Source organism: Pelophylax lessonae (assembly GCF_965119305.1).
Source record: "Pelophylax lessonae genome assembly, chromosome: 12".
NCBI classification, from domain to species: domain Eukaryota; kingdom Metazoa; phylum Chordata; class Amphibia; order Anura; family Ranidae; genus Pelophylax; species Pelophylax lessonae.
Genome location: NC_138779.1, coordinates 170,850,322 through 170,869,542, shown reverse-complemented (window position 1 = coordinate 170,869,542; position 19,221 = coordinate 170,850,322). Strand labels below are relative to the sequence as shown.

At 44.3% G+C, this 19,221-nt stretch overlaps 1 protein-coding gene across 1 annotated transcript in view; it reads right to left on the bottom strand.

Moving 5' to 3' along the window:
- Positions 1-19,221, bottom strand: part of TRPM4 (transient receptor potential cation channel subfamily M member 4) — a 252,482-nt gene that overhangs the window by 170,051 nt on the left and 63,210 nt on the right. Inside the window, exon 2 of the mRNA XM_082274469.1 lies at positions 8,662-8,729. Within this exon, the coding sequence (XP_082130595.1) occupies positions 8,662-8,729 (68 nt within the window). The remainder of the gene's footprint in view (positions 1-8,661; positions 8,730-19,221) is intronic.

The following is a 19,221-nucleotide window of genomic DNA, read 5'->3' as shown; positions in this document are numbered from 1 at the left end:
TTTTTAACTTTTGTTTGTTTTGCCAGCAATGGTATTGTATTGCCGGCAATTTAAATGTCATTTTTTTCTTTAGAAATGTCAGTTTTGCTGCAGTAGGTTCTATACATGGTACAGTTGCACCACTTTACAGGCAGTCTAAGGGGACCCCCCCTCCCTGGCACTATATTTAAAGGATTTTTTCATTTGTATTGTTTCACTTTAAATATCGTTAAAATCACTGCTCCTGAGAAAATTATCTTTCTTAAAAATATTTTTGCATTGATATATGTCCCCCGGGGCAGTACCCTGACCCGCCATACCTTTTTATGGCCAAAAACTTGCATTTAAGCCTTCAAAACTGGGACTTTTGATTTTTCAAGTTCGGGTCCCATAGACTCTACTGTCTAGCCCCCCCCCCCCCCCCCATCACCCTCTTATACTTGCCCCCAGGACTTTTCCAGAACCTCTCCCATTGTCTGGAACTCCCTGCCCCAATCTGTCCGGCTAGCTCCTACTCTGTCTACCTTTAGGTGATGCCTGAAAAATCATCTCTTCAGGGAAGCCTATCCCAACTTGACCTAAAAGTTATACTTATACATCTGTTATCAGCTCATCCCTAGAATTTTTATTTATTTTTTGTGTCTCTTACCCCTGCTTTTTAGAGCAGGGCCCTCCTAATATTCTTATATTGAATTGTATTGTAATTGTACGGTCTCCCTTTACTGAGAGAGAGCGAGGGTGAGAGCGAGAGAGCATGAGAGAGCTTATGCTCACACCTCATGGTTCCAGTTGCACATAACTCACATACTGTGTTTGTTAGAAACTGTAAGATGGATTACAGTGCAACATGCTGCAGATTTTCCACAGTGTAGAACCTTGTTTCTGCATGGCACTGTGATGAGCACTAGATGAGCACTGATGGCTCTGTGATGAGCACTGAGATGAGCACTGATGGCACTGTGATAAGCACTAATGAGCAGTGATGGTACTTGGATGAGCAGTGAGATGAGCACTGGTGGCACTGTGATACGCTATGATGGCACTGTGATTGGCACTGAGATGAGCATTGATGGGCACTGAGATGAGCACTGCTGTGACAGACCAAATGCAGCCATCTCAAGCTGATGCAGGGTGTCTCTTCTCTCCTCACATGCTCACACGGGTCAGGGACAGATACAAATGTGTCCCTGGTCGCTGTGGAAAGGACACCACCATACAACAGGTATGAGGTGTCATTTCCATTTACTAATGCTTTTCTCTGTGTGTCCTTGTAGCCGGAAGTAACGTTACACCAGGTACTATGTCAATTCCGGAAATTAGTAATCCACGATGGAACACGCCAAGCTGCTGTGGATTAATGACATGGCCAGCTGCTGTGAATGGCGTAGGGAGCTGGGGTAGAAATGTCACATGACTGGTGCAATATATGAAAGAAATAGGCTACAAAGGAACATTTTTGAAAGTTTGGAAGGATACAGTTTGATTTCTATTGCTCATTACTAGAGGTGTACCGAACTGTTGGCCGGCGGACAGTTCCCGGCAAACTTAGCATGTTCGTGTTCGCCGCTGCGGGCGAACATATGCGATGTTCGGTCCGCCCCCTATAATACATCATTGAGGCAAACTTTGACCCTGAACTTCACAGTCAGCAGGCACATTTCCAGCCAATCAGCATACCTCCCTCCCACACCCTCCCACCTCCTATAAATAAGCAAGGGCAGCATCCATCTTAGATCATTCTGAAGCAGTGTGTGTTAGTGAGAGCAGGGAGAGCTGCTGCTGCTGTTAAGCTAGGGACAGTTGTTAGTCAGTGCTCCTGGTCTTGCAGTGTTCTTGGTCCACTACTGCTGTAAGGACAGCATCCTGACAGCACCCCAAAAAGCCCTTCTAAGGGCTGGTATTTGTGTAATTTATATATATATATATATATATATATATATACACACATATATCTAGTGTCCCCAAAAGCCCTTTTAAGGGCTGGTAATTGAGGATTTTTTTAAATTTATATATATATATATATATATATATATATATATATATATATATATATATATCTATTGTACACTGCAGTTGCCTGCCCGCTGTGTGTGAGAGGCCACAGACCCACCACAGATCATTTCGGGTGGCACAGGCACAGTACCTTGCATTTTAAAAAATATATTTTTTTTTCCTCTGTCATAATTGCAGTGAGTGCTGTGTCAGGTCCACAGAGTGCACTGTACCCACTGCAGTGCACTGCCCACCACTGATATATATATACGGTGGCACAGCATCTTGTTGCAAATTGAAAAAAAAAAATATTTTTTATTATTGCAGTTGCCTGGGCTGCCAGTGACTGTCAGGTCCACAGAGTGTACTGTGCCCACTGCAGTGCCACTGCGTGCCCACCCACCACTGATATATACGGTGGCACAACAGCTTGCAAAGTAAAAAAATATATATTTTTTTTATAATTGCAGTTGCCTGGGTGCCAGTGACTGTCAGGTCCACAGAGAGTGTACTGTGCCACTGCCCACCCACCACTGATATATAAGGTGGCACAGCAGCTTGCAAAGTAAAAAAATATATATTTTTTTATAATTGCAGTTGCCTGGGTGCCAGTGACTGTCAGGTCCACAGAGAGTGTACTGTGCCACTGCCCACCCACCCACTGATATATAAGGTGGCACAGCAGCTTGCAAAGTAAAAAAATATATATTTTTTTTATAATTGCAGTTGCCTGGGTGCCAGTGACTGTCAGGTCCACAGAGTGTACTGTACCCACTGCCCAACACTCCTATAGGGTGGCACAGCACCTTGCACTCATAGTACAACACATTAAAAAAAAAATGACAGGCAGAGGCAGGCCACCCCGCAAGGGCCGTCGTGGTCGTGGTGCTGTGATTTCCTTAGGCCCTAGAATAATGCCCAGTGTTCAGAGGCCACCACAGACCCTAAACTCAAAAAATTCTGAGGACATAGTTGACTGGCTTACACAGGACACCAAATCGTCTACAGCTTCCGCTCGGAACCTTAATGCACCATTCTCCTCCAGCTCAGCTTCGGGCACCTCTCAATTTACCACTCGCCAGCCCGCAGGCACCACCACCAACACTAGCACCACAGCCGCTTCACTTGATCCGTCAGAGGAGTTATTTTCACATCAGTTGGAAGAAATAAGTGATGCGCAACTATTAGTGCCAGAGGATGTAGATAACGGGGATATGTCTCAGTCAGGCAGCATTATACACATGGACGTACATTGTGATGATGATGATGATGTTGTACCTGCTGCTGCTGCCTTTGCTGAGTTGTCAAGTGAAGCGGCTGATGATGACGATGTGTCTGTGGATGTCACCTGGGTGCCTGCTCGAAGAGCAGAAGAAGAGGGGGAAAGTTCAGATGGGGAGACAGAGAGGAGGAGGAGGAGACGAGTTGGAAGCAGGGGGAGGAGGTCATCGCAAGGAGCTAGTGGCGCAGTCAGACAGCATGTAGATTCGGCACCCGGGGTCAGCCAGACAGCACGCCAATCAACGCAAGCTGTTGCCACCACCAGAATGCCGTCCTTGCAAAGCTCAGCAGTTTTTTCTGCCTCTGATATCAGCGATGCCATTTGTAACCTGTGCCAAAAGAAACTGAGTCGTGGGAAGTCCAACAACCACCTAGGTACAACTGCTTTGCGAAGGCACATGATCTCACATCACAAACGCCTATGGGATCAACACATGAGTAAAAGCAGCACACAAACTGAAAGCCACCATCCTCCTCCTGGTCCAGCATCTTCAGCCACGTCAACCACTGCTGTCCTCCATGCCCCCTATCAACAACCCGCCCCTCCGCCTCTCACCTTCAGCAGTTCCTGCTCATCTGCCCACAGTCAGGTGTCTGTCAAGGAAATGTTTGAGCGTAAGAAGCCAATCTCACAGAGTCACTCCCTTGCCCGGCGTCTGACAGCTGGCTTGTCGGAACTCTTAGCCCGCCAGCTTTTACCATACAAGCTGGTGGAGTCTGAGGCCTTCAAAAAATTTGTCGCTATTGGGACACCGCAGTGGAAGGTACCCGGCCGAAATTATTTTTCACAAAAGGCAATCCCCAACCTGTACTCTATTGTGGAAAATGAAATCATGTCACGTCTGGCACACAGTGTTGGGGCAAGGGTCCATCTGACCACTGATAGCTGGTCTGCAAAGCACGGTCAGGGCAGGTATATCACTTACACTGCGCATTGGGTAAACCTGCTGGCGGCTGCCAAGCATGGAATGAAAGCAGAGAGTCACACCGGACCAGCACTACTGGTGGATCAGTGGCTGACCCCGCACCAACTGGAGATCGGCAAAGTGGTGTGTGACAACGGAAGCAATTTGTTGGCGGCATTGAATTTGGGCAAGTTGACACATGTGCCGTGCATGGCACATGTGTTGAATCTGATTGTACAACGCTTTGTGCAGAAGTACCCAGGCTTACAGGACGTCCTCAAGCAGGCCAGGAAGGTGTGTGGCCATTTCAGGCGTTCCTACATGGCCATGGCGCACTTTGCAGATATTCAGCGGCGAAACAACATGCCAGTGAGGCGCTTGATTTGCGACAGCCCGACACGTTGGAATTCAACACTGCTAATGTTCGACCGCCTGCTCCAACAAGAAAAAGCGGTCAACGAGTATTTGTATGACCGGGGTGCTAGGACAGCCTCTGCAGAGCTGGGTATTTTTTTGCCACGTTACTGGACGCTCATGCGCAATGCCTGTAGGCTCATGCGTCCTTTTGAGGAGGTGACAAACCTAGTCAGTTGCACCGAAGGCACCATCAGCGACATCATCCCATATGTTTTCTTCCTGGAGCGTGCCCTGCGAAGAGTGCTGGATCAGGCCGTAGATGAGCGTGAAGAGGAAGAGGAAGAGTTGTGGTCACCATCACCACCAGAAACAGCTTTACCATCGCTTGCTGAACCTGCGGCAACACTGGAAGAGGAGTCTGAGGAAGAGGAGTCAGAGGAGGAATGTGGCTTTGAGGAGGAGGAACACCAACCACAGCAGGCATCCCAGGGTGCTCGTTGTCACCTATCTGGTACCCGTGGTGTTGTACATGGCTGGGGGGAAGAACACACCTTCAATGACATCAGTGAGGATGAGGAATTGGACATGAGTAGCTCGGCATCCAACCTTGTGCAAATGGGGTCTTTCATGCTGTCATGCCTGTTGAGGGACCCTCGTATAAAAAGGCTGAAGGAGAACGACCTGTACTGGGTGGCCATGCTACTAGACCCCCGGTAGAAGCAGAAAGTCTCTGATATGTTACCTAATTACTGGCAGGCGCAAAGGATGCAGCAGCTACAAAATAAGTTGAAAAGTATGCTTTACACAGCATATAAGGGTGATGTCACAGCACAACGGGAATCCAACAGGGGAAGAGGTGAAAGTAATCCTCCTCCTACCACCACAACCACGCCGGCAAGGACAGGGCGCTTTACAGACGTCTTGTTGATGGAGGACATGCAGAGCTTTTTTAGTCCTACGCATCGCCACAGCCCTTCGGGGTCCACCCTCAGAGAACGACTCTACCGACAGGTAGCAGACTACCTTGCCTTAACTGCAGATATCGACACTCTGAGGAGCGATGAACCCCTTGACTACTGGGTGTGCAGGCTTGACCTGTGGCCTGAGCTATCCCAATTTGCCATTGAACTTCTGGCCTGCCCCGCTTCAAGTGTGCTGTCAGAAAGGACCTTCAGCGCAGCAGGAGGTATTGTCACTGAGAAGAGAAGTTGCCTAGGTCAAAAAAGTCTTGATTACCTCACGTTTATTAAGATAAATGAGGCATGGATCCCGAAGGGACTGACAGTGGGGGATGCATTTGACTAAAAAAGGCCTGGTGATGACTGAGATGCCTTGGGCTAAAAATGGTCCACACGCTGCTGTATTTAATCATTCTCTGCATGCCGGATGACTTACGTGACGTCTCCGCCACCAACTACGGTTCAAGCCGCAATGTTTTAGTGCACTTTCTGCCTTGAAAACCTAAATTTTTCAGGCCGCTGCTAAAGCAGCGGCTGCAACAATACCTACTTTTTCATGCATGTGTACATGCCTAATTTTTCTGGCCTCTGGTGCTACACTGTGGCTGCAAAAAAACAAAAAAAAAAAGGCACATACATGTGTCAATTCCCCTTTGTGATCGTAACCTTGTCGTGGTGAAGGGGCTTGCGCATCACAATGAAGCGATCGCCTCTAGGCACACCCCAGATGATAAGGTCATTACTTCATTGTGAACAGACCAAAAGCGATCCGCGGGGTAATTTTTCATAGAAAAAACATTCATTTTCTTTCATTCTTTCTGCGGAGCTGGGTATTTTTTGGCCGCGTTACTGAATGCTCATGAACAATGGCTGTAGGCTCATTTTGTGGAGGTGACAAACCTGGTGGTCAGTCGAACCCAAGGCAACATCGACCTCATCCCATATGCGTTTTTTCTGGAGCGTGCCCTGCGAAGAGTACTGGATCAGGCTGTAGATGAGCATGAAGAGGAAGAGTTGTGGTCCCCATCACCACCAGAAGCAGCCTTGTCGTTGTCCATTGCTGGACCTGTGGCAACGCAGAGAGAGGAGTCTGAAGAAGAGAAGTCAGAGGAGGAAGGTGGCTTTGAGGAGGTGGAATACCAGCCACAGCAGGCGTCCCAGGGGGCTTGTTGTCACCTTTCGGGGACCCTTGGTGTTGTACGTGGCTGGGTTGAGGAAGAGACCTTCAATGATGTCAGTGAGGACAAGGAACGGGACATGGCTAGCTTGGTATCCAACCTTGTGCAAATGGGGAGTTTGCGGTTGTGCAAATGGACTGACTGACTGTTAAACGGGGAGTTTGGTCTGTCAGAGTTTGGTCTGTCACTGTGAAGCGGGCGTAACCCTTACACTACTTGACCGATACAACATCATACCTGATCGTATTCACACACTGGATGTTTTAAAGCACGTTATTCCAAACAATTTAGGAATGTTAGGTGATTTATGCCCTTTATGGATCAAAACCCGACTCTGCGTCAACTACGTAATTTTCCATGGGAGTTTTGCCATGGATCCCCCTCCGGCATGCCACAGTCCAGGTGTTAGTCCCCTTGAAACAACTTTTCCATCACTATTGTGGCCAGAAAGAGTCCCTGGGTGTTTTAAAATTCGCCTGCCTATTGAAGTCTATGGCGGTTCGCCCGGTTCGCGAACATTTGCCGATGTTCGCGTTCGCCGTTCGCGAACGGCGAAATTTAGGTTCGCGACATCACTACTCATTACATGTGAGTAATGAGTTTTAGTGTGGTTGCTTGTACTATTTCTTTAATGAATAGTGATCATTGTAGACTGAGACCACAGAGCACTTCCAGCTACACTGACAGTTCCGCCTGCATCCAGCTCTCCTCTTCTATGGTAGTCTTGATTCAAAGCCCAGCACAGCTGTACTGTATGTGCACTGCACCTCCTAGCCCCTGGGTCCTGTGTGAATGGCTCTTTTTTTATTTCTCCCTTTTCTCATGAATTAGGATGTACGGTGCATCCTTACTAATGAGAGAACACTGGGTAGGAACATACGATCAGCTCTTCCCATTCTGGATACACCCACAAGCTACACAGGGATAGTGTCTGACAGGAGTCATTTTGGATGGGGGGCTCGTGGAACCCATATTACTTTAGAGAGGTCAGGAAATTCCTTGTCCAGCTTCCCCGGGCCCCTCTTATGTGTAAGTCACCCTGTGTCTATCAGGGGCACAGGGTGACCAAAAACCCCAGTCGGGTCTGCACTAATCAAACTCGCTATACAACCACACCGCATTTGTCCCACAGTGTATATCTCTTTGTGCCTGTGTTTGAATAAACAGTTCTTATTCTGAAAGGTTCCAAAACTTATACAAGCTAAGTTGTCGGCTAGCTTTGTATGGGGGAGGCTGGGAAAATCTGATATCTAGGTTCACGACTGGGAGGAAGCCGTATACTGATGGAAGTCCACAAGTACAGTGTGGGTTGGGGGTCCGTTACAGTATCCCTCCCTGGAAGTGATGTCACTAGCTTTAGTAACCACAACTATTTGCTGCTCTTAAACTGTGATTTTTTTATTTTGAGATATAAGGTTGAACTCCGCTTACATTAATGATTGCAGGGGAGAATTTAAGTATTAGTGCCGGTTCACACTTATGCGCTTGTACTGCGAATGCGATGCGTTCTAAATAGTCTCCAATCGCATGCATTTACAAAATACATTGAATTCGTGACGGTCGTTCACATCTATGCGTTGCGATCCAGATGCGAATGTGATGCGATGATAAAAAGGGTCTTGTGCAAGTTTACAGCGTTGCGTTGCGAATTTAGTCTCCATAGACATCAATGTAAATCGGTCTGGACTCGCATTATCAGTTCAGATATGTGCGAATTCTTATGTGCGAATTCTTATTTTTTGTTTGATTTTCCCCTCAGCTCCACCCCTCCTGAGCTTAATTAACATAATCAACGCAATCAAATTTTCATTACAATCGCGCTGGTACTATTGAAAAACATAAGGTAAACTCGCACTGCAAATTCGCATTGCAAGCGCAAGCGCATAAGTGTGAACCGACACTGAGGCTTTACTTCCACTTTAAACATTTGTTTGAAGTAGGTAGCCTCAAACCAAACAAACAATCACAAATAAAGCAGTTAGCAATATAAAGTTGTAAAAAGCAACACACCTGTTGGGCTGGTTGTCTTCTATGTAAGTGGTACATGTTTTCTTCTTAAATAACTTGGGAATCCAGCTCTGCAAAGAAAGAAAAACAACAATTAGGAGGAGAAAGAAACAGTAAAGCACTTCTTCAGCACTAGCACACTAAACAAAGACCTAAAATGGACCAAAATAACATGCTATTACTGTAATCATCACCTCTAGTAATGAGAAAAAAATAATCAAATGTGAAAATCTTACATTTGTGCAATTTAGAAACCCTCTACTAACTGGTTAAAGGCATTGGTAATGCGGTCCTTGCTGAAGAGGAGAATGAATGTTCAAGCAGTGCTGCACATAGAGGCCGCATTAAAACAGAACTGGCCTAAGACCTTTGGCACAGGCCGTAAGACATATTTCACAGCATTGGATGCAATCTGCACTGGGTTTTGTAATTGGAAAGCACTAAAAGAATTTAGCATCTGCCTTTTACTTAATACTCTGAAGTTATGATAACAATAAAGGAATATATATTTTTCTTCTTTTACATTTTAAACAGTTAGTATTTCATACAATTATAACAGTAAAATAATAGTCTGATACTGCTTTGCCTACATCCTATGTACAGTCTGACTTTCCTAATTTGCATACTTGATCTTAGCATACTTCAAAGCCATCCCTGATCCTGTGTTCTGAAATGTGATGCAAATGCATGCCACAGACCTGATCTGTGTCCCGGTGTCAGGTTCTGAAATGCTCATTCCAGAACCCCACGCAGTATCTGTGTAGATGCTACTCCGTGGAGTGATCTTCTTCCCAAAAGAGTCTGCATTGTTCTGGTGCTGATCCCATTCATCTCAGAAAGCAGCCACTGATACCAATTTAAAGGTGGGGTCTCTGCCACTGATACCAATTTAAAGGTTGGGTCTCTGCCACTGATACCAATTTATTAGGAGGGGACAGTGGCAGCTAGTGCTCAAAATTTTTGGGGGGGCACAAACAGAAAAAATCTAATAAGCATTGCTTTGCGGCAAAAAACGCGGCAAAAAATTGCATGACTTTGAGGTCACAAAAGTGTGAAAGGGGCCTTCAGTAATCAAAGTGCCCCCATCAATGCAGAGCTACTACAGCGTGCCCCCATTCAATGCAGAGTTACTACAGCGTGCCCCCATTCAATGCAGAGTTACTACAGCGTGCCCCCATTCAATGCAGAGTTACCACAGCGTGTCCCCATTCAATGCAGAGTTACCACAGCGTGTCCCCATTCAATGTAGAGTTACTACAGCGTGCCCCCAATCAATGCAGAGCTACTACAGCGTGCCCCCATTCAATGCAGAGTTACTACAGCGTGCCCCCATTCTATGCAGAGTTACTACAGCGTGCCCCCATTCAATGCAGAGCTACTACAGTGTGCCCCCATTCAATGCAGAGTTACTACAGCGTGCCCCCATTCAATGCAGAGTTACCACAGCGTGCCCCCATTCAATGCAGAGTTATCACAGCGTGCCCCCATTCAATGCAGAGTTACTACAGCGTGCCCCCATTCAATGCAGAGTTACTACAGCGTGCCCCCATTCAATGCAGAGTTACTACAGTGTGCCCCCATTCAATGCAGAGTTACTACAGAGTGCCCCCATTCAATGCAGTGACCAGCTTGCCGTGCCCCCTTCAATGCAGTGACCAGCTTGCCGTGCCCCATCCAATGCAGTGACCAGTTTGGCGTGCCCTCATCAATGCAGTGACCAGCTTGCCGTGCCCCCTTCAATGCAGTGAACAGCTTGCCGTGCCCCCTTCAATGCAGTGACCAGCTTGCCGTGCCCCCATCAATGCAGTGACCAGCTTTCTGTGCCCCCTTCAATGCACTGACCAGCTTGCCATGCCCCCTTCAATGCACTGACCAGCTTGCCGTGCCCCCGTCAATGCAGTGACCAGCGTGCCATGCCCCCATCAATGCAGAGACCAGCGTACATGCCCCCTTCAATGCAGAGACCAGCGTGCGTGCATGCCCCCTTCAATGCAGTGTGGGCCCCCCCGAGACCAGTGCTCTTACCTGGAGCCCTGGAGCAGCCATGGCGGCGGCTTCTCTTCAGTCCCGGCGGGGGCTTCTCTTCAGTCCCGGCGGCGGCTTCTCCTCACTGTGTCCCCCGGCGGCGCGTCTCCTCCAGTCCTCCCGCCTCCTCCTCGGCCAATGGCATGGGGTTTGTTACACAATGGGTGGGCTTGGAGCGCACTGCTCTGCGCCCCGGCTCCACCCTTTGCATCACCCTATTAGAGCCTCTGGCTCTAATCAGGTGATTTAAAAAAAAAAAAAAAACATTAAGCTCCATGCGTCTGGCGCCCTGCATGCAGATTAGGGGGCCAGACGCATGGATGGGGGGGCGCCCCTGTGCCCTCAATACACCGGCCGCCACTAGGAGGGGATGCTGTTGTTGACACAATTTAGAGTGGTTGTAAACCTTAAACATTAGATATGGACAAAGCTTATTCATACATAGTTTGTAGTTGTCTCAATTAAGAGCACTTAATGTAATTTCTGTCTGCTGCTTCTTTCCTCTTCTACTGTATCATCATGATTTATTTCTGACAAGTTTTCCTGACACCATGAGAAAAAAAAGGTTACAAGGGAGGAACCTTTAGCTGATTGACAGCTTCAATTCTTTTCCTGTGGGCAGTTTGAAGGGCGGGGGTGGGGGTTCTTTTCCTCAAATCATCTCTCAGGGCTCTCCTCACTGAGCTCTGCAGAGTAACTTCAGCTCTCCGCCCCCTATTTTCTGAAAGCTCAAACAAGCATTATACATTCTGCACTTTGAACAAATGTAGAGAATAGGTGACTGCAGATAAACAGGTATGACTTTATATCTCCCAACTTTTTGACATTAAAACGAGGGACACCTATTGGCAAAAGTATGTAGGAGGAGTATAAAGGAGAATTATGCAAAAAAAATTATTCGTTAAACCCACAAATGCTTTTTTTTTACCACTACGATTCCTTTATACTGACTTTTTAAATTTTACAAATTGAACAGTTTAGAAATTGGATGAAAAGTTTAGCACTGGGAAATACTTTTTGATAGAGGAGTAGTGCATTTTATATGCAACTATATAGATCAGAACAAAATGAGAGACAAATGAGAAGGCAAGAGGGACAGAGGGACTTTGTTCGAAATCAGGGACAGTTGGGAGCTATGTGACTCATGTAGGAGGATAGGTTTCATTTTACGTGTATCACCTGAGGCTTATCACTTCAGTAAGGGTTTATAACCAATTTAAAGGCAGGGTGAATACGGTAACTGATAAAAATGTAAGGGAGAGGTTGATTTTACTGACACCTAAGTAAAGGGGGGTGGGTTCTGCTACAAACGCAAATATAAACTTGCAAAGCATTCCCTCAACTGCTTTAATGAAATTCTTTTGAAGGTGAGGCTAGGGGAAGTATTATCTTTCTGTCTATATAATGTTTTCAAAAAAAGCAAATGTAATAAAAGAGGTATTTGTGGTATTTTAACTACTTCTGGACCAAGCCCATTTCTGACACATTTTGAGGAGAATGTAATGCTGCCTGCTGTTGCATGACCAGTTTGGTGGTGGGTCAGTGATGGTCTAGGGGCATATCCATGGAGGGACACATAGACCTCTACAGGCTTGACAATGGCACCGTGACTGCCATTGAGTATCGGGATGAAATCCTTGGACCCATTGTCAGACCCTACATGGGTGCAATGGGTCCTGGGTTCACAACAATGCCAGGCCTCATGTGGCAAGAGTATATAGCCAGTTCCTGGAGGATGAAGGAATTGATACCATTGAATGGCCCCCACACTTGTCTGACCTAAATCCAATAGAACACCTCTGGGACATTATGTTCAGGAGCTCAGAGATGCCCTTGTCCAGATCTGAGAGGAAATACCCCAGGACACCATTCATCGTCTCATTAGGAGCATGCCCCAACATTGTCAGGCAGGCATACAAGCACATGGGGGCCATACAGACTATTGAGTACCATTTTGAGTTGTTGCAATGATATTTCAGCAAAATGGACTAGCCTGCTGCATCAATTTTTCAATTTGATTTTTGGGGTGTCTTTGAATTCAGCCCTCTGTAGGATGGTAATTTTCATTTCCATCAAACAATGTGGCATCCTTTCATTCCTAGCATATTACCCAATCCATATCAGTATGGATATGCACCATGATATTTTCCATACTGAAGATCTGATGTGTTTTCAAAGTGTTCCTTTAATTTTTTTTGAGCATTGTATTTATTACTTTGATGACTGGTGTATTCAGTCTCATCATTTCTCCTCCAGCATCCCTTAGCACCACTGTCTGGAGCATGTAGACTCCTGCTCCTCATTCCAGCATCCTGGTTTTGGCTGTGGCATTTGCCCTGTCCATCTAGCCACCTGCAAAGTGATTGATGCAGCAAGTCTCTGGGTGGAGACCAAACCTGATTTAAGCCAGCCAAGCCTGCAATCTCATGCTTGTGGTATTGTGTGTTTGTTACACCTGCTCCAAGCTCCCTGTTTGTCTTTACTTGTACCAGGTTGCTTTGCTCAGTTCACGCCTGCCCTAGCGTGGTGGCCAGGCACTATAGCATTGTGCATAAGACCTGGGGTCAACCGAGTTCTGATAGGCCTTCTTGCCTTATGGGAAAATGGGGCTGCTATTGGTGAAGAACACAGAAGCCAGCTATAGTGTCTGACCACCTGCTGCATTAGGGGTAAGTGTGAATACTACTTGGTCTCCATGTTCCTCCACTGTCTTTTTGCTTCTCCATTCTCATGCCTGTCCTCTCTCCATTTTGCTCCAATATCACATTGTTCTGCCCCCTTTATATTACTCTACAGCCTCATATCTTCTTAATCTTTGGTGCACTTTACCATGTCACTCCACAACTGTCACCCCTTCTCCAGCATCCCTCATTACCCCTTCTTCATGTTACTCCACTGTCTGATAGCTTTTTCATCCTTCGAGCTTCATCTCAGCCCATGTCACTCTCATCACTCCTATTACAGCATCCTTCAGCAGTCCTTTCCATGTTACTCCGTGTCACATCACTTCTTCATTCTCAGTGCCCCTTCTCAGCCATGAATCTCATAATTGCTTCTCCATCATCCCTCAGCACCCATTCAAGTGCACCAGCCTATCCAAGCCAGAATAAAGCAGGTACACAGGTAATCCGACAGGTAAGCTCAGTTGGATACTTGCTGTTCAGCTCAAAGAACAGCTTTCCTCTCACTGCCACACGATCTGCTCACCGACACAGCCGTGGCCCCTCCCCCTACATGTGCCGACACAGGGACTGACATGTCTTCCTCAGGGGGATCTGATTGGTCGGTGGACCAGACGACATCTAAATAGAGGGCTATGCGTGCTCTAAGGCCCCTTTCACACATATGGTCCGTTTGTCATCCATCCGTTGACGGATGAAAAACGGACATCAATGTATCTATGTAAAAACGGATGACAACAGATGATCATCCGTTAACATCCGTTTTCATCCGCTTCCGTCAATGTCCGTTTTTTTGAATGGATGAATGCCCTATTTTGCATCCATCAAAAAAACGGATCGGACGAAAAACGGATGACAACGAATGAAAAATGGATGACAACGGATAAAGACGGATGACAACGGATGAAAAACGGATAACAACTGACGAAAAATGAACAACTGATGAAAAATGTATGACAACTGACGAAAAACAGATGAAAAATGGATGAAAAACTGATACATTTGACGTGACTGAACTGATGAACTGAACGGACCGTATGTGTGAAAGGGGCCTTAGGGCTCTTTCACACAGGCGGACCGTTCAGATCCGCCTGTCAGTTTTTTTGGCGGATCTGAACGGTCCCCCTATGCATCCCTATGGGGCATCGGATGTCAGTGGAGACATCCGATCCAGTCTGTCAAATCTGGACGGATGGAAACCCTATTTTCCATCCGTCCGGCGGATCGGATGGGATGAGAACGGACCGACGGTCCATTCCCATCCAATTCCCCCATAGAGATGTATGGGGCTCTGACAGCTGTCATTCACCTGCTCAGGGGGGGATCCGATGGACGAAGTGTGTGAAAGGGGCCTTAATGAGTCAACAGGCATCTACATGCTCTGATCATTAATCAGCTTCAATTTAGAAAACATGATGCAGTGGTAACAATTTAGGCAAGGCTATGCCAGGGATGACAGCTGAGCAATGAGAAACCTGAGTTAATCATCTTACATTGTGATTATTAACAATAATATTGACAAATTGTCAACAACAATTGATGTTAATACAAATATATATATATATAAAAACAATCATTGTATTGTTCCTTCCTCTACATTATTGTGACATTTATTTAATTACATACAATCTGTGGACCGATTATGAATATTAATAAATACTTTAAAAAATATAAAATTAAGAATGGATTATTGGAGTGCGACAAATAAACAATTATTCTAAAAAAACCTAGATTGGGTTGGAATAAAATCGAATAATATTATAAAAGGAACCATTCAGTGTGTAATATATGTTAATAGAATGTTAAATATATTATACTAAGATAATCCTAGTGGGTATCCTAATGTTTAGTAAATATTGATATTAAATGTATATACATTAAGATAATCCTAGTTCTGACCAAAGAACTATCTACACGTAATGATTGGTTCAATTTGGACCAAAGACACTTTTTGTATGTGGTGCTTGAATCTATTCCCACCCATGACAATATCTGCATGACCTTTATTCCACGTTGGCTTGGACTTCTTACAACAATTCAAAGGGTAAGGGTGGATTATATGTACTAATTTCTGACTCATTTGTACTCATTTCTGACTTCCTTACAAATATACCCATTCTCTGGTTTCAGTGCTTTCACTGGCAAAGCTCAAGCATATAGATTAAAAGAGTGAAGTCCCCCCTTGATGCTGGGGAATTGCTCTTATTGATGCCACCACAATTGCACCGGAGACTCGGCTCTTTACACCCTTTCTATGTTGCTGGATACTTGCCCCGGTGGACGGATGGGTTGATACCCTTTTATATATAATACTTGGCTTATTGAGTTCTGCTGTACTATGTTATATGGCCTTTCTGGCCTCTCTTTAAAACCTAATAAAATATTTATGAAACTAAAAAAAAAAAAAAAAAAAAAAAAAAAAAAGATAATCCTAGTTGGTACATAATTGATGAATAACTATCCATTACATGCTTATATTGTTAAAAATCATATATAATATATCATAATTGACACTGTAAATAAACAAATTATGTTGTATAAAATTGCATTAAAATGTGCTGATTAATTACACACACAATGTTAATATTGGAAATAGATATTTACCAAAAACCAAGCAAACATTTTCAATATCTTGGGGAAGGTGTTAAAGGGGACCCTATTTTGATTTAAATCGACCATGCTATTGCAAAAATAGATCCCCAAGTTAATGTTTGAACATAAGGGGTAAGATATAAGGATAGTTTAATAATTAGCAAAAAAACATCTGAGATGAAAGTCTTTGTTGAGTCCCCCTGGTATGAGAGATCCAAGTTGGTATATCCACCAGGACTCTCTCTTACTGATTTCACGCACACAATTACCCCCTCCAATGTTTTTTGTTATTAATCATAATGTAAGAGAATTAGCTCAGGTTTCTTATTGCTCAGCTGTCATTCCTGGCATAGACTTGCTTAAATTGTTACCACTGCATCAGGTTTTCTAAATTGTAGACCGATGTAACGATCAGAGCATGTAGATGCATGTTGACTCAGAGCAACAGCACGCATAGCCCTCAATTTAAATGCCAACTGGTTCATTGACTAATCAAATTACCCTGAGGAAGACACGTCAGTCCCTGTGTCATCACGCGTAGGGGAGGGGCCAAGGCTGTGTCGGTGAGCAGATCATGTGGCAGTGAGAGGATTGATGTTCTTTGAGCTGAACAGCAAGTATCCAACTGAGCTTACCTGTCGGATTACCTGTGTACCTGCTTTATTCTGGTTGGATAGTCTAGTGCACTTTAGCACCTGGCAAATGTGAGTGTTATTATTTTTAATAAACATATGCTTTTATCAACATTACTTGCACCATGGGTATATGTTTTTTTTTTTCCCCATGCACGTGAGCTGGTGAACTCATTAAAGCCAGAATGGGAGCCAGAGCAACGGACGAGTTCACACACCCTTTCGCTGCTGGAAATATTTAATGATGTCATTGACCAAGCTTAAAAGCGAATTCACACTTTATGAGGTTAGAACCTACCTTGTGGGGGGTTACATGAGAAGCCTGACAAGCCATTTTGTGAACAAATACCCACTGATTGTCATTTTACTTTTTGCACTGGTGATTGGGGACCTTTTTCATCAATCATTCACGGAATACATTTATGATTTCATTTACAGTATATCACTTGCCATTCTATGGAGTTTATTCACAGATGAAATTACGGTATATATTTTCTCACCACTTATTTGTTTATATATTTAATCAATGTTCTTATATCATCACATTTCATATATATTCACAGACAATTTTCATTTTATTATATTTTATTTAATTTCACCCATTTTTAATATAATTTAATTTCACACTTTCCACTATTAATTTTGCACTTTTGAAAGCTGTTTATATTAATGTTCAACATCACACTTCGTATGCATTCACGGATATTTTAATTTAATTGTTAGCGCTGCATTTTTAGAATGAATTATTTCATACACTTACCACAAGGGGAGTTAATAGTGCAGGCAGCTAAACACATCATATTTAAGTAGCTTGCAGGATCACCTATTATCCTTCTCTACTTCCATGTCCTCCTAAGAATATACACTGTCAAAATGCCTATGTTCATGGAATTAGATATCACATGAAACCTGAAGTTTACACATTAGGTATGTGTAATGGTATGCAGCCCACCTGAGCCTTTGAGAAAGCCGATTGGGTGATTTGAGTCAGATGGGCGGTGACATGGGTGGAGCTAGGATATCTTCTTGCTGAGGTTTTTTTTTTTTTAAATAGTGTAAAAAAAAAAAAAAAGCACCTTTACTCTGTCATGTAAGTGTATTTTACATCCACTTAAGCCCCGGAGGATTTGGCTGCTGAAAGACCAGGGGGTATTTTGCGATTCGGCACTGCGTGACTTTAATGGACAATTGCGTCATCATTCGACGCTGTACCCAAATGAAATTGACGTCCTTTTTTTCCCACAAACAGAGCTTTCTTTTGGTGGTATTTGATCACCTGTGCGATACTTTTTGCGCTATAAACAAAAAAAGAACGACAATTTTGAAAAAAATAACAATATTTTTCACATTTTTTTTATATGAAATTCCCCCAAAAAATGTAAAAATCCAAATTTATTAACATTTTAGGCCAATTTGTTTTCTGCTACATATGTTTGGTAAAAAAAAAAAAAATCGCAATAAGCGTATTTTGATTGGTTTGCGCAAAAGTTATTGCGTTTACTAACTAAGGGAAAGATTTCTGTAATTTTTGGTGTTTTTTTTTTTAACGAGTAATGGCGGCGATCTGTGATTTTTTTTTTGCGGGACTGCGACATTGCAACGGACAGATCGGACCCTTGACTGACATTTTTGACACTTTTGGGGGTACCAGTGACATTACTACAGTAATCAGTGCTATACATATGCACTGTTACTGTAAAAATTACACTGTCAGGGAAGGGGTTAACTTTATTGGTGATGCAGGGGTTAAGTGTGTCCCTAGGGGCGTGCTTCTAACTGTAAAGGGGTGTGGCTAGTGATGAAACAACAGAGACATACGATCCTACATAGCAATATCGTATGATCTCTGCAGTTAGATCAGGGAGAATGACAGGAGGCTTTGTTTACATCAGCCGCCTGCCTTTCTCCCTCTCCACAGGGAGATTGCGAGTGACCGGCAGACATCGGGTCCACCGGTCCCACGCGCGAACTTGTTAGGGAACGAGCGGGGGCGGGAGCGCGCCTCTGGCGGTGCGCACTCGCCCCCTAGAGGCTCTCAGGCTAGCGACGTAGTACTACTACTACTACTACTACTACGGGGCTGACCGCCGCAGTAAATAGTCGTGCGGCGTTCGGCAAGTGGTTAAAAAAAACAAAAATAGTGCTTTGCGATCTGCACTATCCTGCCTTCTCTTTTCTATGACATACTGTATATATATATATATATATATATATATATATATAGTGAGACTGATGACCAGCATAAAGAGTGGCCCTGGATGCAAGCTGTGATACATCTTTGTACTAAAAAGCGAGTCTTGTTTTTCATGGGGTCCATCAAACCATGTGAGAGGACACCCAGAGAGGTTTGGTTGTGGGCACATCGGTGCTGTGTGCATTGGTGAATAAAGTGTGATTCACATTATTTTCTTTATGATGTTTTTTTGTTCTATTGCACATTTTTCGCACAGATTGAATTTTTAGGATACATATTGTTTTGTTTAGATTGTATAATTTAGGGAGATAATTGAATCACAGAGCACTTCCCTTATCATTCTAGGTACAGTACAGGTGTATCTCTCATAAAATTAGAATATCAAATAGTTAATTTATTTCAGGAATTCAATTTAAAAAAAGTGAATCTCATATTTTAT